At 32.1% G+C, this 22,558-nt stretch overlaps 1 protein-coding gene and 1 long non-coding RNA gene across 2 annotated transcripts; both read right to left on the bottom strand.

The window, feature by feature from the left end:
* Positions 1 to 1,752: 1,752 nt before the first annotated feature.
* Positions 1,753 to 9,897, bottom strand: LOC114411246 (probable apyrase 6). The gene is made up of 8 exons (XM_028374988.1): positions 9,098 to 9,897; positions 7,273 to 7,385; positions 6,962 to 7,069; positions 6,269 to 6,323; positions 5,338 to 5,529; positions 5,135 to 5,232; positions 4,736 to 4,932; positions 1,753 to 2,517 (listed from the first exon to the last, which is right to left on the bottom strand). Exons 1-8 carry the CDS (start codon positions 9,684 to 9,686, stop codon positions 2,250 to 2,252), a joined length of 1,620 nt encoding a protein of 539 aa, XP_028230789.1. The 5' UTR covers positions 9,687 to 9,897; the 3' UTR covers positions 1,753 to 2,249.
* A 5,093-nt stretch (positions 9,898 to 14,990) lies between these two features.
* On the bottom strand, positions 14,991 to 15,742 carry LOC114401898. Its single transcript, XR_003664375.1, has 2 exons — positions 15,467 to 15,742; positions 14,991 to 15,385 (listed from the first exon to the last, which is right to left on the bottom strand). It is a non-coding gene; the product is annotated as an uncharacterized LOC114401898 (long non-coding RNA).
* Positions 15,743 to 22,558: the final 6,816 nt, after the last annotated feature.

Raw genomic sequence — 22,558 nt, 5'->3', positions numbered from 1 at the left:
AACAGAACCTCAATTCCGTTATCTAAGATTTTTTATGGCAACGAAATCATGATTTTGTTGTGATGAGGGGATTGCCAAAAAAATAACAACAGAATCGAGATTCTGTTGTGCTAAGGGAGGTGCAAAAAAAAATTACAACGAAATCGTGGTTTCATTATTATATCTGGGACGATTAAAATATACAACGGAATCATGATTCTGTTGTATAACAACGAAGTCACTATTCTATTGTTTTAAGGGGATGCAAATTTGAGCATTCAAACGAAATCATGATTTTGTTATATATTTTATTTAACGGAATCATAATTTCGTGAAAATAACATATTTAAAATTTTCCAATGAGGTTAGTAGTGCCAATAAACCTTAATAAAAATGTGAAACATTCAATCATAGCCAAAAATCAGTTAGAGGTAACAATTTTGGTAAAACTTTGATAATATCTAACCATCATTGTAATAAAAGAATATATAGAAAATATATTTATACATAAAAGAGATAAAAATATTTATAAAAAGTAAATGAAACTTAAATATTGTTCTCTAAAATTAGAACTCATTAAATAAAAATAAATACCTTAACATTATAAATATATCTATTTTACAAAAAAAAAAATATTATTAAAAGTTAGGGGACCAAGGCCTCCAAATATCAAAGTCCATCTGTCTCGAGAGTGTCAAAGTCTTTGTAAGTACACCATTGAATTTGACTTGTGAGAAAATGATGAGAGTCTGTTAGTAACAAATAATATGTTTTAGCAAAGAAAAAAACATAATACTTTTCTTTATATTCTTAGATATGAGATGCGTGTCTATTTTGAATAGAAAAATTATAAATCCTTCTATTGTATCCTAAGACTAATTCTATTATATTTTTTTTAGTATCACATTGGCATGAATTATCTGTTAATTTTGTTAATAATTAATCTTCGTAGAAAAATTTAATTGATTATTTTTAGTGAGATCTTTGATTCTAATTACGTCTTTTTCATCCACAAAATTTAAATCCAAAACCTTACTTAAATACATCAAACAAATTCTACTCAGGTGAATAATTTGTTAGTAATTACTTTATTTGTATGATACATATTGAATGCATTTTATATTTTCAAGAGATTAAATACATTACTTTTTCATTCAATACTTTCTTTATAACATAGTAAGACAATTTGTAGGATGATGTAACACTATTCTTTTGATTATCCCGTGACAGTTTGGATTGATAGACATGTGTGAAATGTTTGTGTTGTTAAAGAAAAAGGAAACATTTTAATTTGAATTTTAAAAAAAAATCTTTTAAATTATTTATAGAACTAGAATCAATTTTGAAATTTTATAGGTCCGGAGTAAAATCGTATATAAGACCTCTTGTATACAAGTATTTCTAAATGTAATTAATTAAAAAATAATACATTTTGTTACATTAATAAATAACAATTTTAACAAAAACTTTAAGGGGGTGAAAAATAATATGAAGTGACGAAAGAGAGGTAAAAAGAAAAGATGAGTCAGGATCAACCCAAGGATAAGGACAATATAACCCTTGCACATGCCGTCGATCCCACATCATATCGGGTTGGTTGTATTGTTTTATGATGGCACTTCTTGTGCTTGTTAATGATGTGGTTATTTGCTGATAAAAAAAATATCGGAATCCTTCTGAATCCTAATATATACTTTAACGTATATTTCGTTATACGAAGCATTATATTAGTTGCTTACACCACAGACTAATTTAATTATTAAACTTCAAAGCAAGTCCAATAAAATCCTGTACCATATAATTTAATTATTAAACTTCCCAGGTAGGGAATGAAGATTTTTCGTTTTGTATGTAGCAATAGGCAAACATCAACTCAATAATTTATTATGCAGTGTACAAAAACCACATAATAAAGTGTTTTCTGTTGAAGGATGCAGCATCTAGTTCCCCCTGGGAATAATTCCTAGGCTGACCTGCTCCACTTCTTGCCTTACTGTTATCAGTAATCAGTAAAGCGAGAGGCATACATAACACTCAATCCCTGGATTTCCACTAAACACAGAAACGTTGCTTTTCTACACTAGTTTCTCAGCAAGAGTAACTCCATATACTGCATCCAAAATCCAATGATTTACAATCTGAGCCCCACCGCTGGCATGACCTTCGAAAGTATGATGTGGCCATCACGAAAGGCTAAATATTTCATCATAATCACAACAGTGCCTCCACACATGTAAACCAAGAACCATGATCTGCTCTACCATCAAGCATTATCTACCAACTCGTGTGATAATATATCGTCCCTTTTCTAGATCGTAAATTGTCTTCAACTGAGGTTTCCTCCACCTAGATATAGACCATGCCGTTAACAACACTATAAAAATTCCAATAATTGAGAGGAGAGTATGTGATTCATCACTGAAAATGGTGGCAATCCAATTATGGTTCTTTATATCTGCGTCAGCTGCTGTTTGCAGAATAAAAGCTCCCAAAGCCCAATCAAGCGGAATACTTCCCACCTGATTAGCAACCTTGACCCTGGCCAACAGCAATTCCAGTCAGTAAGATTCAGCCAACAAGAAATGGAAAAGAGCAAGTGCAAGCACAAAAACATGAATGAAAAGATAGTTACCAAATCCTTGAACCCAGTAAAATAGAAGCACCCAAATCCAAATTCCAAACATGCATCCAAGATCTAATTCCTCTTGTACAAGCAATGATTTCTATTACAATATGCATATAATCATGGGTGCATGACATGACAATGAAGGAGATCTAATGGTAACTGAGTCATGAGGTGTTAAATGTGTCAACATAAATCCAATAAAACAACATTGAAGAATTTTGGGCAAACTATACTTGCTACCAAGATAGTTATAAAATCATATCCATATTCATGAGATCACACAATTCTACTACTTTTGCTGCCACACCAACTGATCTTGATCAACCCACAACAAGATCTAATTAGTTTGTGTGGGATCGGAACGTTTAGGCATAGGATTGGTAAAATCAGACATGCCCACCATGCTGATCAACCTGTTTTTTTTTTTTTTTCTAAAAAGATCCCACCCAATTTTGAGCCCTATTTTGCTTTCTTCCATTTCTACATGATCTCTGTTTTGTGATTTCAACATGTGGCTTGTGTTCTTTTTTTATCCACAGCGGGGAGAAAGGGTTGTTCTTGCTGACGACTGGGTCATCAATTGCTGGGTGGCTGGTTCAAACTTGTTTGAAGCTGCAGTTGTGGTTGAACTCCTATCTTCTCAGTCAAACACTCATCTCTCCTTAGTTTCTTGCAGGTTTGGTGGTTCTCTTAAACTACTTTTTGCCAGGTGTGGCAGCCACAATCTTGTAAAAACATGTTTTTCTTCCTTTTTCTTACTGGTAGTAAACCTTGAGTTGTGAATTTCATATGCATTTTTTAATTGAAGATTGACTAAATGTTAGTTGCATTTTTAAGGTTACTTTGCCTATTTATGTTATTTTATGTATATATAATTTGTTCGAATATAATTTTGCATTTCAAGTAAGATATAATGATCCATGTTACGATCATGTTTTGTTTTTCTCCCTCTTCCAATCTATCTTAGGACCTGGATTTTGACAACATTGCTCACTTCCCAAGTTTCAAAAATATTGCACACAATACCCTCTCTTATTTGGCAGATGTACTGTGTTTCATTAATATATGCATTCTGACATCATTGTACACAGTACACACTTGTTCAAGCAGGAGGAGTATTGCATGTTTTAATGAAGGTAAGTTACTGAAATGACTCAACTACCCTTTTGTAATTAAAATAGATCTGTGTCCTCATCTCTTATTATTCTTTCCTCTTTTTTTTCACTTTCCTCCTCCTTATTGATCCTATAACCTCCTCCATTGCTGTCCTCAAGTTAAACCACTGAATGATTACAATTTACAACAGCCACCAAACTATGAAGCTTCCATCCATCTAACCTACAGGCCTACACACAACCTAAACACCAAGTCTTCCCAAAACAGCATATAAACCTCCATTTAACCAGCAGAGCATCATCCCTCTCTGCAGTTAAACAACCAAGACTCGACCAAAATCACTAATTTGTCCACTTCAAAAGTACGCAAACACCATCATCAGAAAATCATTACTAGACTCAAATCACCTTTTGCAAATCTCCAATGAGCCAACCCCAAAATAACTCCCAACTTTGCTCAAACCAATAAGCCCCTTGTTAATGTCTTCAACTAGGGATATGGAGAAGTGAGAGATGGTGGCTGTGACCACAGCATTGGCTTGGTGATTTAACGGCGTCAAATGCCAGTAGCCAATGCTATTGGGTGATTGAGCCTTCCCCACTCAACAAACAACCCATTTGGTCAATCACCAACCTCAAACCAGCCCTGACCCACATGCATTGCAATCCATGGACAGAAAACAAGTAAATCTTGAGGTCCAGTTTCAAAAGAAAAAAGGCAGTGCCCCCATCACTCTCCCTTCCAGACAGACCAGCCTTGGATAACAATTTTAATTGGGAAATTTGAAATTTAAAATACTTACAAAATGGAAACTAATCCAATTCCATTAAAGGAGGCCAGTGTACGACATCGAAAAAGAAGGTATATAATTTCAGTTCTCCAAACAGAAGGAAGTTATTGGGATTTTTCCTAAAATGTTTGTTTCAGGTACGAAAGGGCCTAAATGTTCAATGCCTGTAATGTTATCAACCTCAATATATTCAAATACCTTAAAAGAAAAACAAGCAGGAATACCTCTCATCATCCAAAGCAATTCCAAGACTGTCGTGAAGCAGAGCAACAATGTATGCTGAAGAGAAGCAATACCGAAGTAAATCTTCCTCATCATGGGAGACATATTTTTTCTTCAGCCTTAACCAATCCTTGCCACAGAATTCTTTCCCAGCATTCATCAACTTGGACAGATAGGCCCTTGGCGTCAATCCAAAAAACTAACACAAACAAAGAATCAAGAATCAGTGTGATAATGATGTATCAATAATCAAAATAGGAAAAATAGAACTGAGCATGCTGCATGTCAGCTATCCGAGAAATAATAGGATTACAGCACATTACTATAATTTCCATTCTCCAATGCATCCCTTTAAGACAATAACAAAAATACACAATTATACTAGACAACAGTAAAAGAACCTTTGATGTGTAAAAGAAATTTTCTGTGGCCAAAAATTTCCCCTGAAGCTTTGGTATGAAATTTGATCCTATGTCACAGTGCTGATAGGAACATGATTCTGCATAAATCAAACATGAAATAACCAACTTAAATACAAAAACAACAGTGAAGAAAATCTCATTTTAAAGGGAATCTAACAGTACAAAATTTCAGTAAATATGACCTTTCCCTTTTTGTAGCAGTGTTAGTGCTACAGATCTGCACTCTGAAAAGTTTCCCCTGGCTTGTACAGTGGACTGATATTGGTTTTTTTCACTCTCTGAGCTAGGAGGGAACTTCCATGATTCAACATTATAAGAGTATCCTGTAGGAGTACAAGGATCTATCCGCAACCCTTTTTGAAGAGATTGAGAAGCTGCACTGAGGAAAGTATAGAATCAATACCGGACCATTTGACAACTAAAAAGACATGGCCCATGGCACATCTAAAGGAATGCATAAATATATCCACCAAATAGCTTAATTATTTTTTGCCAAAAGATCTTTAACATATTAATATTTCAAAAAAAAAAATTTGTTGGTTTCAACAAAAAGAGAAAACGAGAACTTCATATACAGAATTTGAATTACAAAATGATGGTGAGGAGAAAATAGGCCAGCATGAACTTACAATCAGTGCCACATCACTGCATTAAAATTTAAAATACAGAGTTCTATAAGAGTAAATAACATTTTTCACCCCTACAAACTTTGAAAAATTCACATCTAAATAAGAAAAAAGAAGTCTTATGCTCGGATAATATTTTAACCAGGATAACCTTAATCATTAATATCAGTTGTACAGCAAAACAAAGATATAGTAAATAATTTAAAGATCAAACCAATTGTATAGAACATGTTTGTGCGAGATGTTATTTTAAAGAAAATGTTATATTTCATGAAATTCTATAATATTGTTATTTTATTCTGTTAAATTTTTTAAAGAAAATGTACTGTTAGTAATTAAGTTCAAAGATATCTTCAATTAAGTCAAGAATAAGGGGTAATTAAGTTCAAAGATATCTTCAATTAAGTCAAGAATAAGGAAATCAATACAACAATGGAGCACATTTAATTACCCAAGTTAAATTGCTTATAAGAAAAAAATAAATTACCTAAGTTAAATTCTCCCAATACAAGTGCTTCTTTCAACGAGTCCTGAGCAGCATTCTGCAAAATGAATAGCAATAAGAAAGTGTAAAACACTGGTATCATTCTAAGTGTATAGAAACATGACCAGCCATGTGACTTGCAAAGAGAATCACAATGAATTAAAAGGTACCAATCAAAACCATTGAACTTTTCACAAGGGCAGGAAAGTAAAGAAATAAAATTGTGGTCATCACTGTCACCACTAAAAAGTGTCAGCATCAAAAACAAATTTTTTCATTTGTTGTGAATTTTTTTTATTAAATTAAAAATTTGGTCCCTATACACCATTTTTTAATTTGATTCCTCTTGAAAAAATGTTCATAATCAGTCTCTATCATTATAACACTTATAAAGTTGCTAACTTGTCAGACATTTGTCCTACATGGCATTTGAGTGATCAAAACATTAGACAAATCAAGAGTTTTCGAAGAATATTATCACTAGGGAAAACAGTAGAGACTGATTCATTAAGGCCTTCCCATGTAGGGAGTGAAATGTAGGTATTTTTGAATGTCAAGCATAGGTATTAAAATTTGAATTTAACCTTTTCTTCAGTGTAACATCATTTGTGAATTGTGACTTAGGATGCAGAATGTTGATAGATATGCACATGCTATCAAAGCCTAAGGAACATAACAATGGGAGATAACAATTACCAGGCCAAAATGAAGAAAGCTGTGGCTGTAAAGGTTGTAGGTGGTATTCCCAAATTTAACAGTTCGTGAAAATGAAGGCAGCACTGCTTCTCTTGATACAAAGGTCACCTAAAATAAGGTAGAAATCCATTCATGTTTCCCAGCAGTATGAAGTGTGAACCTAGCCATAAAGCCAGAGCTTTCTTTCTAAAATATAGGCTTTAAAACTCAATAAGTAACTGCATTTGCAGTCAAATCATATAAAATTTTACAGTATAAATAATTTGGATCCAACAAAATAAAATTGTATAACTGCAACTATGTAGTTGTACCTGAGCAGAAGCACCACCAAGTTCAATAATCCCAGTTGTTTCCAAAGGATCACCTCCAAGAGTGCCAAGTGCATAATTAGCAACAACCCAAGCATACACTCCTTCATCAGAACCTTTACAACCACAATAATAGCATAAGAAGCAAAGAAGCTAACAACCATGCCATTATGGTTGTTCTAAAAATTACTACAAAAGTACAATTATTGCAAAATTAAGGAGATGGAGAAAACAAAAGAAGCATCACAGTGGTTAACTTACACCAATATATGTTACATTCATTCTTACATTATTTAATAATTTTATCCCCAAACTCACAATTAGATTAAAAGTTTTTTTCATATAAATAATATTACAAAGTATATAATTAATATAAAATTAGTTTAATTTCTATGCACTGTTATTGTAAAAAATTTTACACTGTCAACTAATCAGAAATCATGATATTAATAACTATTTACTAACCACATTGGCATGAGCATGAGTAAAAAAGAAGAGTGAGAGAAGATGTGACAATTGGGCTCACTACATCATAAATCCTTCAGACATCTAAAGTATGCTCTTTCACCACTCAATTTCATGCAGATATATATCCTTCAATAGTTTCATAAAAAACATATTCCCTATCACCATTCTCCCTCTTAGCCTTTCACATTCTTCCTTCTAAACATGTGACCTCATCCTGTTTCTATCTTCACAGCCAACATTATTGATAACTCTAAGGTTCAATAAGGAATGCCAAGGGGAGTTCAGTTCACCATTTAGCTACAACATCATAACGAACATTGTGCTAAAACTGAGAGAATTTCAAAGCCCTAAATTCCCAAAACTTGAATGCCCGCCATCAGCAACTAATCCCTGGGTCTATTCCAAGAGGTATAACATGATTGCAGTTGACAAGATAAAAAATTGCACTAAACAGAAAGAGAGAAAAAAAATGACACCAGCATAAGAATCCTTCCGCTTCAAGTCATCATTCCCCCTCCCACTGACACCCAGAAAACAGACGTTCCATGAATGAAGCTTCATATGCGAAAGTTTTGTAGTCCAACTCCAAACTAATACACGGCTCATTCTATCCCCCTCTCTCTTCTAACTCTATTCGGGGTAAAATCTCAGTCAGGCAAAGTTTGAGCCCAGTTGGTAGGAGAAAACGTTTTTCATTTCCCCAATTTCTCTTCTTGATTTCCTAATTTCATCGATTTGTATTAAGAGAATAAAAACACATTCTCAACATCTTCTATTATTAATACAATACACAATACTAAAACTAGTTCTGTCACATTCATTAAGCTACACAAGTGCACATCCTTACTGGCCACTACAAACAACCCCTCGACCCATTGAAAATCCCTACAATACAGTGACATGTAGACAATAAAAAGCAGAGAGAATGTATAGCTAGCATTGCTCCACACACAAACAGACACAGAGGAAAAGAGAGAGATGCTGCTGGACACGCAACTACATTTTTTTTTTAATCCATGGGAATCGAAGAAAGGTACCATGCAACAACATTAAATAATAAATCCACAAATAAGGAACTTTGCGGCAGTCCATTAGTAACTTATAGTGTGTTTGGATTAGATTCATGGTGAAAAATAATCAATAAATTTTTTATGGTGAAGGCAAAGCAAGTTGTTTCTACTTTTTCATGGAGTCACCATGATTTTGTGTGAGATAGAATTGATTCTTGTATATTATCCAAACAACTATCTATTACTCAACTCTCGAACAGAATTGCCTCCGATAGAAGTCACGTGACACGTGTAGTCTCAAACAAATAAAAACAAAAAAGAGCAAAGAGAAAAGAAAGAAAACTCAGAACCTGTGATAACAGAAGCCCATTCGTCCCTAAACATGAATCCGGAGTCACGCACCACCTTCCTGCACGACGCTAGAATCCTCTCCTGCGCCGCCGCGTCGAGCATCCTCAGCCCCGCCGTGGCCATCAGCCTTATCTCCGTCTCCCCCCAGCTCTCCCTCGGGATCCACCGCTTCGCGAACTCCACCAGCTCTGCCACAGACCCGCCCGCGCCCTCCGGATCCTCCGCGAACGCCGACAGCCCCGGGTTCACCCGCATCGACTTCAACCCCTCCCTCCCGGAGAACTCCAGCGCCCTACCAGACCTGTATTTAAACACGTGCACGCGCGTGCCCGTGCTCCCGCCGTCCACGATGATCCGGTACCGGAAATTGGCCTCCGGCGGGGAGAAGGCGAAGTAGGAAACGAGGAAGAGGAAGGAGAGCGCGAGGGAGACGAGGATTATGGAACGGAGGGACTTTGATTGCGCGGCCTTAGGGTTACGAGTGAAGAGGTTGGTGGAGCGGGTTTTGGTTTTGATCGGATCCATTAATTCGTTGTTGTTGTTGAGATTGGAGGCGGCGCTGCGAGTGCGGGCATTCGATCGGCGCATCAAAGGTCTACGAAGGGAGTGAGGGAAACGGCGGTCATGTCATCGCCGGAGGGGTGCCGGCGGCGAGTTTTCTCTCTCTAGGCGTGGTTTAGAGAGAGAGAAGAAGACGGAGAATAGGATTTGTTGTGCAGTTTACGCGTTGTGTTGTGTCAAATCGTTTCCACGCCAATGCTGAGATTCGGTTCGGGTTGTTCTGAGCCTCAGCTTCGGACTCCCGGCTTGGCTCTGGGGTCGCTTTCTGAAGAATAATCACTGTTTGAACGGAACTATTTTCTATCATTATCATGATCAGAAGAAAAAAAAAACTAAAGTAGCATTCCATTTTCTAGGGAGAATAATAATTAGAAGTAATCGCGATAATTAATTTTGTGGCAAGAAAAGAGGAAGGGAAAAATAAAAGATAGAACATTTATTTTGACAGCAAAAAATTATAAATATAACAAAAAAACTAACATAAAATATTGCAATATTAATATATTCAGACAATTTTTGCAAAATATTTCTATTTTCTTCTAATCTTTTTATTACTTAAAATTATTAAAAGTTATAAAATTATGAATGATATTTATTAAATAAAATTTAAAACTCATGAAATTTTGTTTTTAATCAATTTCAGTTGATAATAAAATAATATATTTAAAAAATATGTTAAGGAATGTATTGTATCATTGTTGCCTGTATCTATAAGAGAACGAATAAAAAATATATTTTTGAAATGTGCAACACAATACACTTTTTTAAAATATATTATTTATTATTGATTAAATTTGTTGAAAAAATTGTGAGTCGCGTTCCATATTTATTAACCTATACTTCAAGACTTCGTAATTTTTAGTAATTTCAACTAATAACAATATATTAAAAATAATATATTAACAAGAAAATATACATGCAATAACAATATGTTGTTCTGTAAAAAAATAGTATATTATTATCTAATAACAAATTATATATTAAAGTAAATTAGTTAATTTTGATAATAATTACTGTTAAAATAATATCAAAACCAATTTTTAATTGACTAATAATATATATCTCTTAAATTCATTAAAAAGTTGTATTACTAACATTCATTATACTTGCAATCAAGTTATAATAACCCGAATAACTATAGATTGCCTTGGATTAAGGGGGTCTAACTTTGCAAGGATCATGAAATATTTCTGCTTGGAACATACACTTATATATGCTTTGTTTGGTAGATAGGGAAAAAATAGAATAGATAAAATAAAAATGAAAGAGTGAAAATAGGTAAAAAAAAAAAAAGTAACAATGGAAGAGAAATAAGAAAGAGATTATGAGAGAGATAGAAAGATGAGTTGAAATAGGTAAAAAATAATACATGTAGATCCCACCATTTTTAAACCTATTTCTTGCATACCAAACCACCAAATACTCAAATCCATCTACTCAAAATGGTTTCTCTTGCCAGAAACAAAGAAACAAACAGGGCGTTAAAAGTATTACTAATTGGAAGACTCACGAGTTAAACGAGAAGCTTGATTGACCATTTTCAATCTTCACTTGAAATCCATTATGCAGTTGATCTAGAGCCTTAATAATTGCATTCCAACCAGAGGAATTACGAATTTGTTCAATTATGACATAATGAAAATAATATATAATTATAGTTAAACGATTAGATTGATAAAAATTATATTATTATAAGTGTAAAGAGGTACTATAGCTTTTACTAGTATAAGTTTATCTCTCTATCTGTATGTGTAACTTTATTGACTTTGGTGATCTTTAGAAGTGTCAAGTATTTTGACTTTTGTATAACATGAGTGAAGATTTTTATTATACTGAAAAGGCTTACAAAGGTAATCAATTAAGAGACCTGTTTAAATCCTCTAGGATAGATAATTCTAATTGCTTGACAAATTGACTATTAAGAAAATTTAGAACACGTGCCAATTACACTCTTTCGAAATATATTTTAGGAGAGAAGATAATGCAAGATAAACACTTCGAAGTTAGGAGCAGACCTTTTTATCCAGTGGCAGTTCATATGAGCTAATCAAAGGTTTCTACCATATAAAGCCAATCAAAAGTTTGTCATAGGAAGTCCATACAGAAGTTCATAAAACAAGTATATAAATGGCAGCATAAATTCCCCATATCAGCCTTTTTCAGATTCATGAGCTAATCAAGATTTCTACCATATAAAGCCAATCAAAAGTTTGTCATAGAAAGTCCATAGAGAAGTTCATAAAAAAAGTATATAAATGGCAGCATAAATTACCCATATCAGCCTTTTTCAGATTCATGAGCTAATCAAGGTTTCTACCAAATATAACCAATCAAAAGTTGGTCATTGGACATCCATAAAAAAGTTCACAAAAAACAGTATATATGTATGGCAGCATAAATTCTCCAGTATCAGCCTTATATGAGTCCTTCTTGTATACATCCTATAAAATGCTCACTACCAAATCACATATGTACAAGAAAACAAAAAACAAAACGTTGGTCTCCCATCAAACCTTGCTATATATGCTGTGAAGTTTATGGCAGGGAAATGCAAAAGCACTGATTACCTCATGCAAAATCAACAATGCCTACATTCAAAATGAAGTTCATTCATAGTAAGAGAGTTTTACAGTTAATATATAAACGGAGATATCATAAGCATTGCTGGGAGACTCGTATTATATGGTTAGTTTTTTTTCTTTGATCAACAAAACTCATCATTAAGGAGAGGATGTACCTACATTGTTACAACCAAACTAATTATAAGCACTTATGTCTGTAAAATCTTGTAACATGGTAGACATCATTCTCATCAATTTTGAGTTATTCAAAAACACTTATGTCTGTAAAATCTTGTGTGTGTCTCGATTTAAAAATACGAAAAAAAAAGTTAATTTCTTCATACATTCTTTATATACGATGGTTGATTAAAAAATTATTATTATTCACTTTGGATGATAAAGCCAACGTAAAATAATTCTTAAAATTTTCTTTCTCAACATTTAATGACGAGAAAGATTAATGAATTTCTTATACACAAATATAATATGATATTACTTTTGTATTAAGATTAAAATTTAAAATATAACATATAACATAAACTCACTAATTTTGGAGGATGAAATTGTTGAAACATTTTCATTTCCAGTCCATTTTCACATAATCTTTTTAGGTTAAAACTTTTACTTCACCACATGTTTTTATCTCAAATATAAAGAAGAACTTGGTAAAATTGCATTTTTATTTTTTGCTAATTATGATATTGGTATAAAGTAATTTTAGTTAAAAGTGATGATTAATTTTTATGAAAGACTTGAACGCATATAAATAAATATTTTCTTCCTGACACAATTTATTGCATGCATAAGATATATGAGAATTTGGACCCCACACCACCCAATACCTGCATTTGTATCTTATTCAAATTGAAAAATGCTTGACACATTAATTAAGTGTCTATAGTCACTAATGAAAATATTTTTATAGAAAACAATTATAAATGTACTTTTGATGTTTTATATATATATATAAACAATTTACATTGAACATAAAATACACTTTTTTGTCTTAGATAACAAATGTTGTTGAATCAATTCTACCAACAATCCTAACTTTTTTATCTAATACCTTGGGAAAACATTGTTTGACAATATGTCAGAGTTATAAATGCTTTATTACAACTAAAGTATGAGTAAAATATAACTTATCTTATTTGATTTGTAATTTTTAGAGGAATAATAATTTTTGGGATAAGACATTCTATAGTTTCTTTTACCGTGTCAATTTACAATTCTTGATCATTGAGATTGATAATCAATACAGATTAATGGTTTAGGATAGAAATTATCTTCTTTGTTTTTTACCCTTCAACAAAAACAAATGATTGAAGTTTTTTTATTTGAGATCGTGTCAGATTTAATTTTCATTATTTTGTTTGGATTATTTGTAACTACATATTTACAATACGCATGAGGTGATCAATTAGATCTTTGATTAATTATTGACTCTTTTTTTATAGATTCCTTATTTGTTTTGTTTTAATCTTAATGTACAAGGATAAAATTCAGACTTTTTAATTTTCAATTACCAGTGTAATTAGTAATTGTCATTCGAACAATTAATACTAATAGCATTCTATAGGATTTGGACCTACAACATTAGGTTTTGGAGACCCGCGTTCTATTGAATTGAACTAATAATTGAGATTGTAAAATTAAATTCAGATTTACTAATTTTAATTATTTGGAAATTGCTATAATGTTTTTTTTTTAATTTTAAAGTTTTAAGAAAACATTACAAATGTTTTATTAAAACTGGGAATTGTTGAAATTAAAATTTGATAGTCAAACGTTGTTAATTATTACCATAAGTTTTTTTAAAATAATTACAAAATGTGTTATAAATTCTTTATTTAAACTATGAATATTTGACATTTTTTTCTGAAAATATTTGACATTAAATAATTAAAATCAAATGTATTATTTTAATACTTTATAATTCTTATACTTTTTGATATTTTAAACAATTTAAACGAAATTATAAATATTTTTTTGAATAAAAATTTCAAATATACTAATTTTTTAAAACTATTGCAAATGAATTCTTAAATTTTAAAAAATGTTACAAATGCATTTTAAAAATTTTAAAAATGATACAATTGCATTTTTGAAACTAATAATAATTTAGATTAAATAATTAAATTCATATATACTAATTTTAACTATTTAAATGTTTTGTGAACTTGTTTCTTGAGTTTTAAGCTTCAAAATTATGAATACCTTTTGAAACCACAAGGAAAATGACTTATACCTACAGTCAAAATCTATCACTAGAAGTCCAAAATCCGTAGGTAGATGTATAAAGGACTTTGTCCTAGAGACATTTTTTGCAATCAGGGGGTATATAGTGACAACTAATAGTCTGTCACTATTGGTTTTACCTACGGATATATTTTTACCTACAATCAAATTTAACTATCACTATAGATAACACCTACTATTTCAAATGTGTAGGTAAAAGATATTAATTTATACCTATAATTTCTAACTGTAGGTAAAGTCAATTTACTTATACCTACGGTCTTCTATAGGTAAATGTCATATAATAATAATAAAACTAGTTCCTAATTATACTCTTTGTTGATTATAATTTTTAATTAAATATACATGAGCTTATTATTATGCTGCACAAAGTTAGAGATCTACTGCAACATGGCCTTTGAAAAGTTACAACAACCTGCTACATACAATTAAATTTTTGTTAGCCTAATTTGTGATTATTGTAACTAGATTGTGTGCTTTTTAACATATTGCAACCCTTGATCCATTGTCATTGTGAAATGATCTAGCATTAGTAGTGCTATAGAAAATTTTCCAATTCACTTTGCCTTGTTTTTTAGTACCATGTGTAGTCCTTCCTAAGTATATATTTTTGGTGCACCATGACCCTCTTTACATGGAGGGAATCATCACTAAAATGTAACAAGTTTCTAAATTTCTAAATGTATAAAAGAGTTAATTCGAGTTGTTGGACAAATAGACAAAGTAAAAACCAAACACTTGAACATTTTGTCGCCGGCTCACATCTTCATTACCATCTAAATCATGTTCCTGAAATAACATTTTGTCGCCGGCTCGCATCTTCATTACCATCTAAATTTCAACTCACCTCTAGTTAAGATTGTTTGTAGTTTGATGATCTTTATTAGTAGAATCATTTGTAGGTACCTAAATTAAAAGAATGTTTTTTCTTTGTAAAATATCATATCATAGTTAAATCGTTGAATAAGTAGAATTATAAATTCATACCTCTTGATCTATAGCTTCTAAGACTTGATTAATTTGTGGATCTTCTGCAAATCATACTTTAAGCACAGCTACAAGGTTTCCAAGCAAATTCTCCAACTTTTGAATTATATTGTTTGCATAAGAGCTTAGAGATGAACTTGCTTGATGTGGAAGCTTGCCAAGACAACGCACACGCCTCTTTTTTCAGGTCCTTTGACTTTTGAATATATATCATTTGTCCAATTAGTAGAATCTTGGGTGCTTTGTAATTTTTGTGAACTCTCTGCTTCAACCATTTTCTTTTTTAGTTCATCCTACATAAATACACCTTATAAATTATTATCATACATCAATATCCTGAATACTTCAATATCACTAAACAAAACTCATCTCCACATTAGTTACTCCCCCTCACCCCATAACCTTCTATTAGAAAATTGAGCAAAACAAAGAAAAAGTATTTAAATAAAAATTAAAATTCTTACAATTATAATAACAGTCTTTTCAGTAACAATGCTTCCATCTTTTCTAGTTTGAGTGTCAATATAAATTTCTGTCCTAGAAGGTTGCACTCCCTTAGCCTTTGTAGTCTAACATTAGTTAAAAAAATCAATCATCCTATTTGTATTAAGCAATTTAATAATAAAAAATATAAAAAAGACAAACCATCTCATGAATCCGTCTTGGAAGATTATTGGTTCCCATGCAATGCAAGTCCTCATATTTTGAGCGACTCCTTTTGTTGATGTTGCTTATTTTCTATAACCAACAAATATAAAAAGTCAATAATAAAAATAAACATATAATATATAATTTTTATGTTAGCAAAAGGTTGGTGATATTCTCATGTATACCTGTCCTTTCTCAGAACACCAATAATGTACTAAATCACGATAATGATAAGGATCAACCCTTGGATCTGGGATGTGAGCAACCATTTCCTCCTTAGTTTTGCTCTCATCATATCATTTTGATTTCAGTTTATATTTAAATTGCCTCCATTTCAGACTTATGTCATCAATCAATATTTTCTTTGTTTGTTCAATTAATTCAGGAACAAATCGAAACTTACTCTATTATGAGTATCATTAACAAACAAAAAAGATCATTTTGTTAGACATTAGAAGACATAAAATTTTACAAGAAGCAAGATGAAACAACACTTATAAAGTTTTATACCAGACCTGAATTAATTCAACCATGTCAGTAATATAGTCCTTAGGCATGTCTTTCCAGCTAAGAAAATTGATAGGAACACATTGGTGTCTCCTTACCAAGCTCCTAATTGCATTCAAAGTTTTCCCTTCCCAACCCATAGGATTGCCCCAATGATCTACTTCAACAAGTATGAATTCTCCATCTGGCAAGTCCCACACATCTAGCATATGTGTATAACCTCTGGTTCTCTTTTTACCTAAATCATTCATGGATATGACATTTATCAAACACACACACACAGAGATTTGAACTATATGGAAAAAAGAAACTCACTAGTAAATTTAATTTTATCATATTCTAAAAGATGTTCAACGCAAACAGAATTGTACATATAATTCTAACCCAAAAAAGCATATGTGTATAAATACCTTTAGTTGAACTTTCACTTGCACTTTCAAGAGAAGTATGAGACTGAACATGATTATCTTCTAGTATGTGTTGTTCTGTTTGTAATTGTTGATTTAGTTAATAAAAAATTGTGTTATAAATAATTTAATATAAAATAAAGAAATTAAGTTAATAAAATCTTTATACCTCCTTCAAATTGTGCATTTCCTTCAAGTATAGAGTTGTTATTTTGGTTCACTTCAGTAGAGCTTTCAATTGATTGCTCTTTTGCTTGTGATTGACCATCATTCTGAATGATATTCAACTTTTTGCGCTTTCCCATAGTATGTTGAATAAACCAATCCAAAAAATAAAATAAAATAAAAATTAGATATAACTACATTATTGACTATGATTTTTTTGAACACCATGCCAAAAAATAAAAGAAGAATAAAGTAATTACCTAAAATGCGAATTTAGATTGCTTGTAAGCTATTTTTTCACCAATCTCCAATCACCAAGAATCAAACTATTGAGGAAACAACGAAACAAATTTTGATAAAAACGGATAACATCATTATATTGTGAGTGATTTTTATACATAACAAAAAATAAACACAAGAGTAATGAATAATAAGAACAAAAAACTAAAGAAAGGAATAAGAGTATATAAATGTGACAAAATATTCAATACATGTATACTCAAAATATAACCAAATGTTCAAATAGAACAAATAAAAACAAATCAAAAGAAGTCTGCATCGCTCTCATCATCATCTATATAATTATCATCCTTGTCATGTGGTAAAATGTTCTCCATAGGTATTGTAATTTCAATGATATCATCACTATCATCGGCTTCTGGTCTGATCAAATCATTATGATTTATCTCTTGTAAGACTTGTTCATTCCCTTGATCTGTGTCATTGGATTGCTCATCGCCCATATCATATACATCTCTGATTTTAGCATGCACAACAACAAGCCAACCATTTTGTGTTTTATTCTCCACATAGAATACTTTCTTAGCTTGAGATGCAAAAACAAATGGATCGTCACATATATCATTTCCTGTATGTTGCAAATAATTGAAATTCACTAATGTCATACCGAAGTTATCAATTTTGCAACCCCTGTTTATATCAACCCAATCACACTTGAAAAGTATAGCCTTATATTTTCCTGAATAATCCAATTGAATTATATCTGTTAGTGCACCATAGTAGTGGATTTCTCCCTCCTTTGGGTTTTTATCTCTTGAACTGGCATAACTTAATGTCTTAACAGTTACAACAATGCCACTGTTTTGAGTCTTCAAGCACCTTTCACGTGTCTTTGTATGAAATCTAACTCCATTAACAATGTACCCATTATATCTTCTCACTATTTCTAGTGGACCACGAGCTAACCACTTGATATCATTTGTCGCTAGAGTGTTGTCTTGCTCTTCCAATCGAGCAACCTACCACAATTTTATTTCAAATGGTTAAAATTTTAAATGAATGCAAAATTTAATATTATTGATGCTTCCTAAACTTACTCTTTCACGGGACCAATCTGGAAATTCTTTACTATGAATTTTGTCAACTTCATATGGAGATAATCGATGATTTTGTCTCTTGATAAGATCAGTATGGGCTCTATGTAAAAAAGGTTAGAAAAAGTAAGCATTATCATTGATAGAAAGATATTATACAAATATTCAATAACTAAATGAACATGAAAAAAATTGTATTACTTTCGAAAGTGGTCAACATTGTTGCTATTGAAAAGCACATATCTATGTGCTTGAGCCAATGCTTTCTTATCAAGAGAAATTCGAGAAGCTCTTTTTCTCTTCTTCACATTGAATCCAACTTGCTTCTTTCTCCCCAATGGTCTACCTCTAGGATTTAAAACACTTATATTTTCCACAAAACATGAGTCATCATTTCAAGCAGATTGATTAAAACGAGTCTCCACCCTAGATAGATATGTTGAACAAAATATCAAGCATTCATGAGCTAAATATCCTTCTGCAATAGATCCTTCTGGATGTGCTCGATTACGAACAAATGACTTTAGAGTCAAAAGGAACGTAAGAAGAAAATTTTAGGTTACAAATTAAGATAATATCATTTTACTTTATAACTCTACAATGTTTTAAAATGATTAAAAAGTATTCATACCTTTCAATAGGATACATCCATCGGTAATGTACAGGACCTCCAACTCTTGCTTCATGTGCCAAATGGATTACCAAATGTACCATTACGGTGAAAAAAGATGGAGGAAAAATCTGTTCTAATTGGTATAATGTTAGAGATACTTGATGCTCTAGGTGCTTTAAATTACGCTCATTAAGCACCTTTCCACACAACTCCTTGAAGAAACAACAAAGATCGGATATAGCTAAACTCACTTTGTCTGGCAAACAACCTTTCATAGCTATAGGAAGAAACTCTTGCATTAAAAGATGACAATCATAACTTTTGAGACCAGATATTTTGTGTTCCTTCACTTGCACACATCTTGAAATATTAGACAAATATTCATTAGGAGCTTTTATTGTTTTGAGAACTTCCAAAAATGTTTCTTTCTCTTTTGAAGTCATTTGGTAACAAGCTCTAGGAAAATATTGTTTGCCTTTACTTGGGTGCATCTTTGGATGTAATTGGCTTCTAATATTCATATCAACAAGATCATAGTGTGCCTTATCATTGTCCTTTGACTTACCTTCTAATTGTAACAACATCCCAATAATGTTATCACACACGTTCTTTTCTATGTGCATAACATCAAGATTATGACGGAGCACACTATGTTGCCAATAAGGCAATGTGAACAAAATACTTCTCTTTTTCCATGGTGACCAATTCCCAACTCCATGATATTCAATCTGTCTCAAAGAAAAAGCTCCACTAGGTAGATCAGGTGGAGCTCTAAACTCCTGGGTTCCATCAAGATCTCTTTTATTGTATCTCCACTTATGATCGGGCTCTAACCAACAACGATGACACATATAGCAAAACTTTCTACCATAACGCAACCACTTTGAGCCAATCTCAAAACCACAACATGGACAAGCATATTGGCCCCTAGTGCTCCAACCAGACAAATTTGCATAAGCAGAAAAATCATTAATAGTCCACATAATTGCAGCACGCATTTGAAATGACTCTCTTTTACATGCATCAAATGTTTTTACCCCAATTTCCCATAATTCCTTTAATTCTTCCACAAGAGGCTGCATATAAACATCAAGGTTCATACCTGGACCTTTTGGACCAGGAATAAGTAATGAAAGTATAAAATTAGGTTGCTTCATACACATCCATGGAGGTAGATTGTACGGAATCAAGATAACAAGCCAAGTGCTATGGGAAATTGCCATAGTTTTGAAAGGATTAAAGCCATCAGTAGCCAAACCTAGTCGAACATTACGAGCGTCACAAGCAAAATCAGGATACTGACAATCAAAATCCTTCCAAGCAAATGAATCAACTAGATGCCTCAGGAGTCCATCTTTAGTTCGACCAACCTCATGCCATATCATAGAACAAGCTGTTTTTGGTGATACAAAAAGTCTTTGCAATCTAGGTATAAGAGGGAACCAACGAAGAATCTTTGCTGGTATCTTATATCTACATTCAACATCATCAGAGTTGTATTTCCATCTTGACAAATTGCATTTAGGGCAAATTTCAGCATCAGCCAAATCCTTCCTATACAATATGCATTCATTGGGATAAACATGAATTTTTTCATTAGATAGATCCAACCCTGAAATAATCTTCTTTGTGTCATAAAATGATTTGGGCAAAGTATTTTCCTCTGGTAATGCATCACTTAACAACTCTAACAACATCGAAAAACTTTTATCAATCCACCCATTTAGACACTTTAAGTGATACAAATGTACAAGGAATGACAATTTTGCAAACTTCTTACAACTTTTATAAAGACTTTGCTCTGCCTCCCTTAACATCTGATAGAACTTATCTGAATTATTATTGTCTTCAGATTGTTGAACACTAGGTCCATTCATGAATTCTCTAGAATCTCCATCCTCCATATTTATATATGTGTCATTACTCTCATTAGTTGCATGCATTGTGAATGCATCATGAATCAATGTATCCATGTCATGATCAAACTCCCCTTCCACTTGGGATGTATCTAAAGAACTAGATGGGCCAACTTGTTCACCACGAAATATCCAAGTAACATATCCTTTTAGAAACCCATTACTAATGATGTGCTCATAAACATTCATCCGAAAGCGCCACTTGCAATTGACACATTTGGTACAAGGGCATAAATTTTTTCCATCCTTTGACGATTTCGCAAATGCAAAATCTAGAAAATTTAAAGCTCCTCTAATATACTTCTCTTTATTAAGAGAATTGTAGTCTATCCAACTCTTATCCATTTGATAAAATAAACTGAAAAAGTAGAATGAAATAGACATAATAAATTAGTGCTTAATATAACTAAAATATCCAGGTATAAGTCAATCACAACCGTGTTAATAACTATAAAATTAATAATGTTAGCAATGAAAAGGACAAATTATTTTAATTGACCAGCTGGAAACAAAATATGAAAATAAAACACAAGAATACAAGCATAACATATATATGTTAACAAGATTAATTTAATGACAATTAAAAAAACCTAACATGATGACAAGTAATTTTGAAGAACCAAATTGAGAGTACTGGATTACTTACTTGCTTAAAGAGGCATCAAAATCTGACTTCTTGTTGTAGTTGAATCCATCATCATACCTAAATTCCTCTTTATTGAGCTTCACCTGAGAAGCCAACCATTGTTCTATAAGTTGTAAGTAAATTTTTATCAAAAAGTAGTAATTGTTACCTTCGTATTGAAATCATTTAATTATATATTTCTGAAAATATGTGTGGACAAATACAAATACACATATTAATTGGACAACTTAATGCATGTTCAAGGGACTATTAAGTTCCTAAAAAAATGTTGTACTACTGTATATTGATATTTAATGGGGATAATTTGTATGCATAGTTTTTTACACATTTTCTTACATTGATCTATGCTTGTCTGGAGAAAAAGAAAGTAAATATGTACGAGTCATGTTTTTCTATGCATTACTTAAAATTGAAACGATACAATTGAAAAAGAAATGATGTAAAAATAAACATTGTTATCCTATTTGAATAAATGCATACGGCTAATTGGCTAACTTGAAGCTAAGATGGGATTAACAGCGTCGGCTTAATTATATTATTAATTTTTAATTTACAAGCCAAGAGAAATACAGTACAAACTAAATATGTACGAGGCATATTTCAGTTATTTTGTTTTTTGTGTAAGAAGGGTCCTTGGTAGGTTTTGAAGGACAAGAGAATGGGCAAAATAGTGGGACTGGGGTGCAACAGAAAAATCAGCGAAACTCTGCTAGTTTACTAGTTAGTGTAGTGTCCGTTGCATTCAATCATAGCCATAGAAGTATCTAGCAATGCAATGCCTATTCATCTCTATTCTTTCTTCCCAGAAATGAAACAAATTTATATGCACACACCTAATCCTATTTAATTCCATCAA

The sequence above is a fragment of the Glycine soja genome, chromosome 1, assembly GCF_004193775.1.
Source record: "Glycine soja cultivar W05 chromosome 1, ASM419377v2, whole genome shotgun sequence".
NCBI classification, from domain to species: Eukaryota; Viridiplantae; Streptophyta; class Magnoliopsida; order Fabales; family Fabaceae; genus Glycine; species Glycine soja.
Note: the sequence above shows the minus strand (reverse complement) of the source record. Positions and strands in the feature narration are given on the sequence as shown.

What these genes read in the sequence shown, in the direction of transcription:
- LOC114411246 (XM_028374988.1), bottom strand. Translation starts at nt 9,686, where the DNA reads ATGCGCCGATCGAATGCCCGCACTCGCAGCGCCGCCTCCAATCTCAAC. An exon ending in ATGGGCTTCTGTTATCACAG is followed by an intron (nt 7,386 to 9,097) that starts GTTCTGAGTTTT and finishes GTGGTTGTAAAG; the next exon opens with GTTCTGATGAAGGAGTGTAT. An exon ending in ATTGGGAGAATTTAACTTAG is followed by an intron (nt 5,530 to 6,268) that starts GTAATTTATTTT and finishes TCCTCAGTGCAG; the next exon opens with CTTCTCAATCTCTTCAAAAA.